This window comes from Sminthopsis crassicaudata, chromosome 1, assembly GCF_048593235.1.
Source record: "Sminthopsis crassicaudata isolate SCR6 chromosome 1, ASM4859323v1, whole genome shotgun sequence".
In the NCBI taxonomy this organism is placed as follows: domain Eukaryota; kingdom Metazoa; phylum Chordata; class Mammalia; order Dasyuromorphia; family Dasyuridae; genus Sminthopsis; species Sminthopsis crassicaudata.
The window spans coordinates 573537735-573552024 of record NC_133617.1 but is presented as its reverse complement, the minus strand read 5'-3'; the positions used below and the strand labels follow the sequence as shown (position 1 = coordinate 573552024).

Genomic DNA, 14290 nt, shown 5'->3' with positions numbered 1-14290 from the left:
GTCATTTTGAATCTGATGGATGTGAAATGGTTTCTGATACCTGTTTTAATTTGCATTTCTCTAATTATTAGTGATTTGGAGCATTTCTTCACAGAACTATTTGATTTCTTCTAAAAACCGTCTATTCATATGCTTTCTCATTTGGGAAAAAAAAGTGTGAAAAGGACCCAAGGAAAATAGAAAATATTGCTTATTTTTGTTGTTTTAGGCACTTAAATAACTCTTCTGGACACTGACCTTTTTTATTCATCCTTAAAATTTTTTTTTAAGTATGCTTGATATATTGTTAAGTAATTTGGAAAGAAACTCTTTGTATTTTCCCTTGTTTGGATTTTCTTCTTTTTCTTTCTTTCTTTTTCTTTTTTTTTTTTTTTTAGTAAAAATTAAAATCCTCATGATCTATTTTATAATGCATCTTACAAATTTGCTAAAACCATGCCACTTATATTAATATATAGTAAAGATCTCCTCAAGCTTTTCTGACAGTTAGCAAATCCTCTCATTGGGAATTCATTTTCCTCTAACCCATATCTACCTCAAGTACTTTAGCACTTGAGTTAATTAAAGATCAAGGTTTGCCAGTTTCACAGCTGTTGACTTAACATCTTTTAATTTTTTTTTCCCTTTTGGAAATTAAAGTTATCCAGGAATTTCCATCCTAAACGTTATATAAGACAGCTCCTGGAGGCTTCTGAGCTCAGAGAGGATTTTTTCCCCCTTCTTTGTTTAAGAAGGAAATAGAGTGTAATGAATTGAACAAGGAACTGAGAGCCAGGATGCTTGGATGACCTTGGGCAAGCCACAGAGCTTTTTTGCATATTTATCTACTAATAAATATATATCTGCTAAAATGGCAGTTTACAGACTGGCCATTCTGTTTCCATATTTAGTGAAAATAGGTTCTGCAAAAACACTTTGAAATCCTTATTTGAAAGTCATTAGAAGAAGTTAACTGTAATTAAAAAAAACAAATGTTAATGGTCATGTTTCCCCCCCCCCCCCCCCCCCCCCCACTGTCCACCTGCTTCCAGGTGATGCACTTCCTAGTTCTTTCATTCGGCAGAAACATTTGGAAGGTTGATTTCAATTTCCATGTATCAGTGCAAGGTCTTCCCTGTTTGCACAATACATTCCAGCTCAGAGGCTGCTTGTTATTGGTGGAATGGGCTCTTGGTCACATGGCACGAGGGAGTGCTCCCTGGTTCTCCCCTGATTGTTTTCACAGATTAACAGATGTGCTTGGCTTGAAGAAACTGATTCATTTCTTAATGGAAAGAAAAACCCCTTTCCGCTTTTCACTCATTTTTTTATCTGTAGGATTTTCCCTGACAGCTGACCAAATGTTTACAAGCATGAATATCAGGTAAGTGTCTTCATATCCCATGTCTGAGAGTGAATGCATATGAAAAATTAGAGTTCTGAGATTACTTTGTATCTGCACTTTGAATTGCGGTTTAACATAAGCAAAGCTGATTAATCTATTCTAAATCTGATCCTAAGAAGTATTGAATTCTGGGAAAAATAAGTATTTCTAAGTCTTGAAACAAAGTCTAAGTCTGACCATGCCTGCTGTAAGATATTATTATTCTATGATCTGTAACAATCCTACAATACGGAATGTGTGTGCATGTATATGTCTTCAAAAAATTACAACACCTAAAGATGCATTCTCCTTGTTTCTTTTATATGTAGTGGGTTTTTTTTTTTTAACCACTTCACTTACTGATATATTAGAAGGGTGAAAATATTATCTATATTTCCATGATCTTTTTGGAGTTTTCTTTTGCATCATAAGGGGGAATCTAGGCAGAAATTATGTAATGAAATTACAGAGAAAAAGTCACTTATAGCACCAACTTTCAAAAAGTAATTAGCAGCATTAAGTTATTTATGTTTCCCAATTGCCAATAGCATTCAGCTTCTCAGAAGTTATGTGATCTGAAGAGACACATGGTGAGTTGTCTAAATTTGTATTAAAAGAACTTTGACTCAATATATGATAGAAAAGAAACCCTACAATAGATTTAAATTCAAGTATTTTTTTGCTCATTCATATTCAAATCAACTAATATTCTTCAGGTTCATAAGTACTTCTTGTATATAATTGTGTATCATGCTAAAATTTTTACATATGCAGATCTTAAAAGGTCTTGAATAAATATGTACACAAACATTTGATCAACTTATATTTTTTATTATATATGATTTATATGTATACACACATCGTTAAACACACATATTTGATCCAGACCTGTAATATATACATGTATACATAATAGAAACACTTCCATGCCAGCATCATGTGTGTATATAAATGTATTTGGTTCAAGTCTATGATTTCAGTCTCCCAGAACTCCCAGGTATGGAAACTCCTTCAATGAGGATTGGCAAGTTATTTGTAACTTCTAGTTTTAGAGAATTCTCTGGGGCCTTAGGAGATTAGGAGCCTTACAAATAGTTATCATTGTCAGAGGAAAGACTTGAACTTAAAAGTCTTCCTCATTCTAACACTGGCTTTTTATCCACATCACGAGGCTGCTTCTCATTATATAAATGTCCTATTAAGATTGTGTCTGAAATCAAAGGTATTTTTCAGTTCTTTTTGTATGATGATTGAAAATTACTGAGAGACTAATGATGGGTTAAAATAAATCTGAAGGCAAAATAAAGCTTTGAGATATATAAGTCCCATTTTTTCCTTTTGAACCTAGAAACAGTGATAAATTACTAAAGAGACAATTTAGAGCTATTACTCCAAGGTGAATAGAAATGAAGCAAGGAAAATTCAAACTGGCTTTTGCTCATGGACTCTGTGGTTCCAAACTGTTGATTTAGATGCTGGTCACAGCTGTGTTTTTCCTTTTTAAAAAATATGATTATTTTAATTTTTAAATTTTTGGACAATAACTTTTTATTTTCAAAACATATACAGAGATAGTTTTCAACAGTGATGATTGCAAAACCTTCTATTCCAAATTTTTCTTACTTCCTTTTCCCACCTCCCTTCCCTAGACAGCAGACAATCCAATGTATGTTAAACATGTGCAATTTTTCTATACACATGTCCATATTTATTATACTGCACAAGAAAAATCAAATCACAAAGGAAAAAATGAGAAAGAAAAAAACCAAGCAAACAACAACAAAAAGTGAAAATACTTTGTTGTGATCTACATTCAGTCCCCACAGTCCCCTCTCCAGGTGCAGATGGCTCTCTCCATCACAAGAGTGGCTGAATCACCTCACTATTGAAAAGAGTCACATCCTTCAAATTGATCAGCATACAATCTTCTTGTTGCTGTGTCCAATATTCTCTTAGTTCTAACCACTTCACTTAGCATCAGTTCAAGTAAGCCTCTCCAGGCCTTTTCTGAAATCATCCTGCTGATCCTTTCTTATAGAATATTATTATATTCCATTATATTTATATACCATAACTTCTTCAGCCATTCCCCAACTGATGGGAATCCACATAGGTTTTAGTTCCTTGCCACTATAAAAGGGCTGCTACAAACATTTATGTACATATGGGTCCTGTTCTCTTTTTTATGATCTCTGGTATACAGGCCCAGTAGAGCTACTGCTGTATCAAAAGGTATGCATACTTTTTTTTAGCCCTTGGGGCATGGTTCCAAATTGCTTTCCATAATGGTTTAATCATCTTTTGGGGGAAATTCTGAAGGCCTGTCCTCAGGATCCAGATCCAGCACACTACCATGGGTGGAGGATACATGCTCCCCAAGTAAAGACAGGGACCATAGTCTCTTGGAAGCTATTAAGTCTGAATCTAGCACCATTTCCACACATTTCTGGCTCAGGCTCATTTAGCTCTTGCGACTCTAGGCCTTTCCCTTTTGTTGTTTGGCCTCCTTTTCATAAGCTGGATACACTCTTAACCTGTGATCCATAAACTTAAAAAATTATTTAGAAATACAAGAATGTGAATCTAGTATACTTATATATACACTATTGCAACTTACCCTGCCACTCATTACCAAATTCCAAAATAGCAGGTTCAGTCATAATCTGATTTAATCTAAGGATTTTCCTACTTTGACTTCGTTGCCCTAGATCCTATTTCATCAAGAAATATAAGCAAGCTATTTTATATAATTCATAATTGTGAGTTAAATTTTTTTTGTTCTTTTTTCTTTGTAATTAAAATGTACTTGAAACTTATTTTGAGAAATAAAACCTAGATTGAAACACTAAATTGATAGAACAGTCTGGAGTTAGAAAACCACATCATTGTGGCCACTGTAGAGGGCTAGTGAAGAAAGTGCTGAGATGCAGATGGAAACCTGCTTTCTTCTCCTTCCCTGCCTTCTATCTAGATCTGCACCAGACACATCTTTATATGGCCCCGAGATGCTATAAACAGATGACAGATGACTGGGAGGATCTGTAGAATGATGGATCCAGGTGTGAGATATCCCTGTAGGGTTTTATGTTGGGGTAGAGGGCTCTCCAATACTGGAACAGGGAAACATGCTAAGTATCTTTAGCTATCAGAGAATACTATTATTTGGGAAAATACATAATTCTGTCAATATTTTCATTATAGTTAATGACAACTAGTTTTTTCAAACTTTCATTTATTTGATTTTATATTTGTAATAGGTTTATTCAATTTGTTGGTGATATTTTTTACTTTTTAGATTGAAATTTGTACTTGCCATTTTAAAAATCTGTCAAGTTTTAAAATTAAGAACATTTTTTATATTTCAAAATTAAAATGTTATTTGATAAATAAAATCATAGAACACCCCCATTTTAAAACTGCAGAATTTAAAAATGATTTTAGTGTGACTGTAGTTTGAGTGTAATTAAGCTTGAATATTCATTTATTCATATGTTTATTTATTTTAATAAACAACTAGGAAAAGTTCCCAAAGCCTTTGTGCTGAGTAGATCTAGGGGTGAACTTATTCTGCCTCTGAACGAAAATTACACATGTCTTTAAATCCAGAGAGAAAAAGAATCTCTTTTGCTTCCCAATTTTTCCATGGACATGAACCATCTTTAGCTCAAAAATAAGAAAGCAACCTAAACAGCCTTCAAAAGATGATCCATAATCTTCATCCCCACTTAAGAAACTTATCAGAATGGAAATCCATGGTCTATACAGTATGCCTGGGAAAATCCTCAGGTAGACTAGCCTTCCCCAGTCAGAACTGTGCCTCTGACTGATGGTATGTTTAGCAACATTGTACTCAAGTCCAGAAATGGGAGATATCTTTCTTGTGTGATTCTCCTTGAAAAGCTCCCTCCCCCACAGGTTTATATAACTACTTTCCAGCTAGAGTGTTAGACTGAGGAAAGGGAAGCATAATATTTTTTTGAATATTATGCTCAGCTCTTGCTTTTTCTGGAGTTCTCACTTTATTTTCTCTCAAATTCAGATGTCTCTGGCATAAACTTATGACATATCATCCATTATCAGATGGATATTCTTAATATATATCTTGAGCATCTTTTTCTAGATGTTAAAAATAATGTGATCAAATTAACCTCAAAATGATAAACTAACATAAAAATTATGATTATGTTAATTTAATCCCACATTGGCTGTCCTATTTTTTAAACATGTATATACAAATGTGAATTTTAGTTTTCCATTATAATAAGGGTTATTCTGGTTAAGCACAATGCCCTACATTAAATTCAATGAATCAATCGTTCATTAAGAGCCTACTATGTGCTATGCACAGTGCTAGATATTGCAGTCAAAAGGATGAAAGACAAAAACAGTCCTCTCTCACAAAGAGTTTTCCTTCTCCTGGGGTGCACATGATGCATATGTGAAGAATACAAAATAAATACAAGACAATATTTGTGGGGGAGGAGGGCATAAGCAGTTAGAAGGATCAGGAAAAGATTTTAAAGATTTTAAAAGAAGGGAAAGGAAAGTATTAAGTATTTATATGGCACAATATATATATGTTGTGGAGAATATGGGGTGTTCAGGAAGACTAGCATCTCCAATGTGAGGTCTTGCCAAGCATTTTTCAGGGCTATTCACTCACCTTTGATGTCCACCTAGCACTCAACTCTCACCTGTGGCACAAGAAGCTTACTGTAGCATGCACAGTAACCATACCACAGTTAAAATCATCTAAGCAGATGGGCTAGTAAGTGTCTGAGGCTGGTCCTCCTAGCAGGTACAAATCATTAATATTTAGAGAAATTCAAATTCAAGTATGGTTAATGCTGCATTCACTTTGATAGTGCATTCAGCTAAGTCTGGCTATCTAATTCACAATCATAATAAAAAAGCACCTATTACTCTGATGATGGTTGGAGAATTGGTTGCTCTTCTTTGTTCCTGTGTTCCACACTCAAGAAGACCCAGAGCCTGCTATGTCTGACTTTGGTTGTCTCAGCTTGGACATTTTTTGGCAGTGGTTTCTGTGCTGCATAAATAGCTTTGATTGCATTAGATGCGTGAGGGTCATGTACTAGGCCCTTGGAATAATCTCTGCTGTATAATTTTTATTCTTGTATTTTCAGAACCCATAGTGCTTATCTCTATCAGTCTCTGTACACATTCCTCCATTCTGAGGAGGAGGAACTTGATAAGCTTTTCTCCTTGGTGCTGAAAAAAATTATCAAAGGAATCTTCTGATCCTGTCATTCAATAAACATTTATTAGCCACCTAATATGTACTAGGCACTAAACTAAAGCTCTGGGGGTACAAAAAAAAGGCAAAAGATAGTCCCTGTCCTTAAGAATTCCACAAACTCATGGGGGAGATAACAAGAAAGCAAATATGTACAGATGAACTCCATTCAGGATAATTGAAAAATAACGAACAGAGGGAAGACACTAGAATTGAGAGGCCGGGGAAGGCTTCTTGTAGAATAGGGCTTCTTAAACTTTTTATACTTCCTTTTCATTGGAGATATCTTTTTGCTACCCTGGACATATAGGTATATAAATCAAACATTTATTGATAATAAATCATAATTTTGCAACTCCCACATTGTTACATGATCCCACATGGGGTTACAATTTACAGTTTAATAAGCTTTGTTTTGAAGATGGATTTTTGTTGGGATATGAAAGAAACTAGGGAAACCAGTAGGCAATATTGATTCGAGAGAGAGCTGAGAAAATGAGTGGAGCAAAAGAGATAAAGTGGTTTGTTTTCAAAATAGACATGAAGCTAATGTCCCTGAATGCTTAGTGGGGAGTAAAATATAAGAAAAATGGAAAGATAGGAAGGAGCTAGGTTATAAAGGACTTTGGATGACAAAGAGAGTATTTTGTCTTTGCTTCTAATGGTGATAAAAAGCCACTGAAATTTATTAGAAGGAAAACATGGTCAGACCTGCATTTTAGGAAAATCACTTTGGCTGAATAAAGGGTAGATAGAATTATGGAGCCCCTGGACCAGATTGGTGGCTGTATCAGAGGAGAAAAAGGGGCATATTCAAGAAATGTTACAAAGACAAAATTGACAGAAAGTCAGATTGGATATGAGGGTTGAGAGACAGTGAGGAGTTAAGATGACTCTTAGATTATGAGCCTGAGTAACTGGGAAGATGATGCTGCCCTCTCCAGTAATAGGGAAAGTAGTTGGGAGAAAAAAGGTTTAAAGGGAAAGATAATGAGGTCACCTTCCTCAAACCTATAAGCTTAAGTTTGTTACATTTATGTCAGGTAACATCTGGCTTTGACAGTATGAGATTATCTATTGCTTTGGCAGCTATCCCTCTTTCTCTGTTAATACTTATCACTTTGCCTGGTTTTAGGGGCCTTCCATTTTCCCAGGTCCAAACCTAAATCTCCCAAGATGATTCTTCCAAACTGTAGCAAAACTGAAATCAAAAAAAGTATGTAGCCAGAGTCTCTCAAGCATCCTCTTCTTATTTACTAACAATATAGGGGTACAGTTTAGGCACTTCAGTGATAAATTCTTCCTTTCTTTCTCTTGGGATTTCTACAATAATATAACTGGTAAATTCCCAGAATGAGAGTTAAGGAAAACTCTTGTCCTCAAAGATTGTTTTTACAATGTTTCTTTGCAAAATAAAAGTTACCATTGGCTCAGAAAAACTTCATTCTTTATCTTACGGTTCTTCTAAAGCCATTTCTGTGAACAGTACCTCCAGAAGGACAGTTAAAACTTGAACCCTTCTCAAATGACAGTTAAAAACTCTGTGTTCTAACAAACTTTTTATAGAGAAAAGTTAAACTTATTTCCTACCGACTTCTTAAGGAAAAGTAGTTAAACTGTCATTATTCAACATTTTTTCTTAAAGACAGAGGAACACTATCCTTTCTGTGGGAGAAACCATTGATAGTCACAATAGATTTCTTAAATGTGTAAAATTTTTGTGTAAAAGCAGGCTTCTGTCTTTTATTTTTACTTTAGAATTCCTCTAATTTCCCCCTTTTCCTGGAGATATCCTATAAGCTACATTTTTGTTATGTCTGATTCTTCATGACCCCATTTGGGGATTTCTTGGCAAAGATACTAGAGTGGTTTGCCATTTCCTTCTGTAGCTCAGATGAGAAAACTGAGGCAAACAGGGTTAAGTGACTTTCCCAGAGTCACATAACTAATAAATATCTGAGGCCAGAAGATAACTCTTCCTGATTCCAAGTCTCTATCCATTGCATCACTTAGCTGCCCAAGTTGTTGTTGAGTCATTTCAGTAGTGTTCAATTCTTTATAACCCCTTTCAGAAATAGAAAAAAATTCAGCACTACTGATAAATATATTGAAAAAGTTTGAAAATGTATGCAGTGTTTAACACCTATAGACCTCTCTTCTACAAAGGGATACATTGGTGATGTCTTCTCAGATATCTTCTCCTACTTCATCTTAAAATTTTTATTGCATGAAATTTGATTTTTTTTGGTGTATAATTGTTTTTTCATTTACATTGCAGTTACCATATATCTTGTTTTCTTGGCTCTTTTTACTTCATTCTACATCACTTCATCTAGGTTTTTCCATGCTTCTATACTTTCATCACACATAATTTCTTAGAGCACAGTAGTATTTCATTACTTTTATTTATCACAATTTGTTTAGCCATTTCTCAATTGATGGACATCTATTTTATTTCTAACTCTTAGTTATCATAAAAAATGTTGTTATAAATACTTTGAAGTATTTGGGAACTTTCTTCTTATCAATGACTTCCTTGGATTATAAGCTACATAATGAAATATTTGACTTTCCAAAATTATTATATCATTTCAAAACTTCATCAAAAATATATTAGTTTGCCCATTCTATCACAATCTCACCGACATTGATGATTGTCATTTTTGTGCCATTTTTGTCAATTTTCGAGATTTGAAATATCAGAGTTGTTTTCATTTACATTTATTTTGTTAAAAGTAATTTTTAAATTTTCAAATTTTCTTTTTGATTTGGAACATCTTTTCATGTAGTTGCTTATACTTTAAAATTCCTTTTAAACTGTTTATATTCTTTGACCACTTATCTATTATGGAATGGCTATTATTCATATATAAGTTAATTTTTAAGATAATGAATTCAGTTTTGATCCAATTTCCTCAAACATCTCAGCTTAAGTTTGTATATATTTATGTCAGGTAACATCTGGCTTTGCCTATATGAAGTCAATCTTGGATTGAATATATATTTAAAAGTTAAAAAGACAAATAAATAAACATAAAATGAATAGAAAGGAGGAGATATTGAAAGGAGGAGAAATAGATAAACTTGAAATCCCCCCAAATATAGAAATGTTAAATAAAACTGAGCTGGTTCTTTGAAAAGACTAATAAAATGAATAAAATTTTAGTCAACCTGATTGATAAGAAGATAGAAAATTAAGTTTACAAAATAGCAAATGATTAAGGTGTGTATATTATATGCTATATATATATATACATATATGTGTATATATATATATATATATATATATACACACACATACACAGACACACACACATATGTCTTAACTAATGGAAGATCAAATAGAAATAGAACAATCTAATCTCAGAAAAGTAAATAGAAATAATTATTAAAAAAAGAACAAAGAACAAAAATTTCTGGTCTCAATGGTTGAATAGAATTCTATCAAACTTTTAAAGGTGACCTTTTGCCACCTAAAGTTTTAAAAGCAGAGAAATTCTACTTTAAAATTTTTATGAGATCTGAAGTAGAGAAATTTCTTTAGCATTAAAGTTTTTTAAAATTCATGAATACTTTTGATCTGGTCTTAAACAGCTGTGAGATTTGGAATTGCGCTCACGAATTATTTTTGCTTCTCTATGATAGATATCTTGGAGTATAGACGCTAAAATTGTTCAAAATTAATACAAAATGATGAATAAATTTCTGTTATTATTGGGGCCTCTTAGGGGCAGCTAGGTGGCGCAGTGAATAGAGCACCAGCCCTGAATTCAGGAGGACCCAAGTTCAAATCTGGTCTCAGACACTTAACACTTCCTAGCTGTGTGACCCTGGGCAAGTCACTTAACCCCAGCCTGGGGGGGGGGGGAAATTGCAACTCCTGTTCAATTATGAAAGGCATTATGATATATATATATATATATATATATATATATATATATATATATATATATATATATATCTGGGCCCAAATATTGCCTCTAACATATATCTGCTTTTTGACTCTTAAGTAAATCATTTAATGTCTCATTGTACAGACTACTCTCTTAGACTAGAAATTGCACAGAAGGTTCTGACTTTTATGGGTAGAAGGATCTTCATCACTTGAGAGTTCCATACCAATGAAATCCCGGTTCTCATCCCTCTAGTGTAAAGGTCTGTAAATTTGTGCTTCTGTGAAATGTATGCCAAATTCTTCACCAAATGTTAAAATGGCTACATGCATAGTTTTAGTTTAGTTTATTGTCAAGAGCCAATGGTGTGATGTTTGTATAATACAACAATACAACAATGTCATTTATTTGTTTGTTTTCTTCATAGCACTGCTTCTTTGGCAGATCAGAGGCATGATGGAATTGTAAAGACAATCCCAAATTTTAAATCAAAACCAACCCCACAGGTATGGATGGGTCAGGAAATTATATCATGTCTTTTCTTAAGTATAACTATGTATTTTCATTGAATATTTCCATTGTTAAAAGCAATTAATGACCCCATTTCAGTGATTGCTGAATTCTCAGTGTGAGATTCAGCTTGACTTTTTCATCCTGCAGATTATGGGAGCATAGAAGGGACCCAGAAATCATTGGCTGTTACTCTAACAAAGGCTCAAAGACTTTAAATAACTCACCTAGAACCACATAACTACTAAATAATCAGAGGTAGAATGAGTCCAGTGCTTCCTGATTACAAGTCCTGCACTCTATCAACTGTGCTATAGGCAATGTACTGACATTGCCTGTCAGTACCATTTAGCACTGCTCCAAGGTAGAGGGAATAGAATCAAAAATGGGTTTTTGATCCCCTTTTGGTATCATTGTAATCTATTTTCCTTGGAGCTATTCATGAAACCAGCGATGCAGAACTATTTGCTTTTTGGTATTTATTACTTATATTTTAAGCATCCCTTTACATTTGTTTGCTTTGGAATTCAAGCTATGTTTTTTTGCATTTTTGTTACTTTCTGAATTATTTCTAATTTTCCAAAGCCAATACTATGTACTTAACACCAATCTAATGGAGCCAAATCTATTGACTTCCAGGGAGCAATTACGTGCTCCACTTAAAAGTTGATTTACTAAAAAGCTAGATTGGGTTGATTTATTTTGCATAAGAATTTTCTAGCCACTAAAGTCTATAATTACCTGCATTTTATATCACTATGTTAGTGTTGCTTTGAGGTATACTTTCTTCAATTTGGTTGCAATGGTTAAATGACTAAATATTAGTAACTATTTGTCCTTTTAGATTCTGAGATTCTTTTTATTTTTCTGCACTTCATTGTTGATTTTCCCAGCATCTGTTAGATGTTTATAATCTTGCTGCCCCTGTGGCAACATTCACTACCTGATAATTTTATACTGGAATTTGTGAAACTTAATAGCCAAGAACGTTTTTGTTCTTAACGTCATCATGCTTTAATTGTAAGGTCAATCTGTTTAAGAGAGGCAGGTTTTCTTTTAGAGGTAAAATGTTCTGTTTATGATGAGACCATTTTTTAAAAGATAAAAAACATAACAAAACATTTTATTTCAAACAGCTATAAATGGGAAATTGTTAGAGGACCAAAAGAAATAAAAACTTTGTTTCAGATGTGATTGTTCTGTTTTCTGTCTTTGTTTCAATTTCTCAGGCACCTCATAAAACAACCTCCATCCTGGAACTTGAGCTTTTAAGTTACAAAAGTAATAATAGTGAATGTTTATATAATGTTTATGATGTTTCAGATATTGTATGCTAAGCACTTTATAACTATTGTCTCACTTAATCCTTATAACAACTCTAGGAGGTGGGTTATATTGTTATCTCCATTTCACAGTTGAGGAAACTGAGGCAAACAGTGATTTGAGTGACTTACATTGGTCAGTCATATAGGTCAGTCATATAGTTAGGAAGTGTCTGATACTAGATTTGAACTCAGATCTTCCTGACTCCAGACCCAGTGCTCTGTGTGCTATGATTTCACTTAAGGGCAAGTCTTTTTCCTCCCTTTAGAACTTGTTTCTTACTTTGAAAATCAAGGAAGTAGAATGACTCTTTGATCTCTTCTAGTTCTAACTTCAAACAATTAATCAAGAAATATTTATTAAAACCTACTGTGTGGAAGGCATTGAGTTCAGTTATAGGTATACAAGTATAAAGATTATGCAATCTCTGCTCTAAAAGTTTACATTGTAATGGGGACACCAAAATATGTACAGCATAAATATAAAGTAGATAAATATGAATATATATATAATGTAATATAATATATTATAGATAAATACGAATATATACAAATACAAAGCAGTTTGGGATGGAACTGCTGGAACCACAAAAGGTTTTATGTAAATATGGTACTTGAATTGTATCTTAAAGGAAGAAGGAGACTCTAAGACAGGCAAGGAAGGAGTATATGTCAGGCTTGATATTTTGAGTTACTATTTTTGGAGGGTGTTTTTGTCTTCAAGCTCTCTAGTGGTCCCTTCTGCAAAAGCATTTATCTGTTATATTATAAAGGTTGCCACTCTATTTTCTGATTCTGTTCTCCCAGGTTTCAATTTTGGATGCCAAGTATTACTTCAAGCCACCTGACTTTGGTACCTAGTTAACAAGAAAACTAGTTTAAATTGAAATTTTCCAAATGATCTGATTCCTCTGGGGTAGATGCATTCTCATTTGATGTAGAGTGAAGGACTTCATGAAATTGTGGGGTTCTTATCTTGAGTGTTGTGTCTACATGATGTATACGTCTGACTTTCCAACTGGATATGCTTATGATTTGCAGTATTTTCTCTAGATGCAAAAAACTCAGAATCCCAATTATGGGTCTTTTATTATCTAGGTCATCTAACATTTCTACATGTGACCTCTGGACTTTTTGATTTCTAGAAAAGCTTTTATATTATGAGGAATTAAGCTCTTTTTTGTTCTTTTTAAAAATTTGTCTAATTAGGGCATCAACTATAATCTCATGAAAAAAGGAAATCTGGAGAGAAACCCTTGGAAGACCTTAAGCCCCAGACATCTTATTCCCATTAATGTCTCAATCAATGGAACTCCTTGCATTCTTTTCTGGGCTAAGAGAATAACAATTAAATTTAAAAATCAGCCTTTGTTGGACCTCACAGATAAAACATTTGGAAAAGAAGCAAGAGTGGATGTTGGCAATTCAAATTGCAGCGAAGAACATGCCATGTAAGTATGAAATCTCTCCAATGGGGGCATTGGGATTTAGAAATTGTATTGTTGCTGCCATCTCTCCTAGCCTATCATTAGCTAGTAATACAATGGTGAGGACATTTGTAATATTTGATATCCCTTGTGTTTAGAAAGAAGAAATAGGTGCCCTTGGGATTGACCCTGAAATTTTTCTTCAAAGAACATCAGATCATAGTTTCAGAGATGGAAGGGTTCTCAGAGGTCTAGTCTAGCTCCATCATTTTGGAGGAGAGAAAGTAGAACACCAGAGAGATCAGTTCAGTTGTTTTTCAGTTATGTCTGACTCTTCATGACTCTCTTTTGGGGTTTTCTTGACAAAGATATTGGAACTGTTTATAATTTCCTTCTCCATCTCATTTTACAGATGAAGAGATTGAGGTAAATGAGGTTAAGCGATTTGCCCAGGGTCATACAGTCTCTAAGTGCCACAGGCAGGATTTGAATCCAAGTTTTCCTGGCTTCAAGTCTAC

The 14290-nt window shown here is 33.8% G+C and overlaps 1 protein-coding gene across 2 annotated transcripts in view; it reads left to right on the top strand.

Annotated features, from left to right (window-relative positions):
• Positions 1-1207: 1207 nt before the first annotated feature.
• LOC141550985 (V-type proton ATPase subunit S1-like protein) overlaps positions 1208-14290 on the top strand; it is a 29011-nt gene continuing 15928 nt past the window's right edge. The window contains exons 1-4 of one of the 2 annotated variants that reach the window (XM_074282163.1): positions 1222-1363; positions 4335-4437; positions 10941-11019; positions 13555-13796. In XM_074282163.1, the coding sequence (XP_074138264.1) occupies positions 13573-13796 (224 nt within the window). In that variant the 5' untranslated portion in view covers positions 1222-1363; positions 4335-4437; positions 10941-11019; positions 13555-13572. Of the gene's footprint in view, positions 1364-4334; positions 4438-10940; positions 11020-13554; positions 13797-14290 lie in introns of both variants that reach the window. The other variant, XM_074282162.1, reaches the window with a different exon arrangement.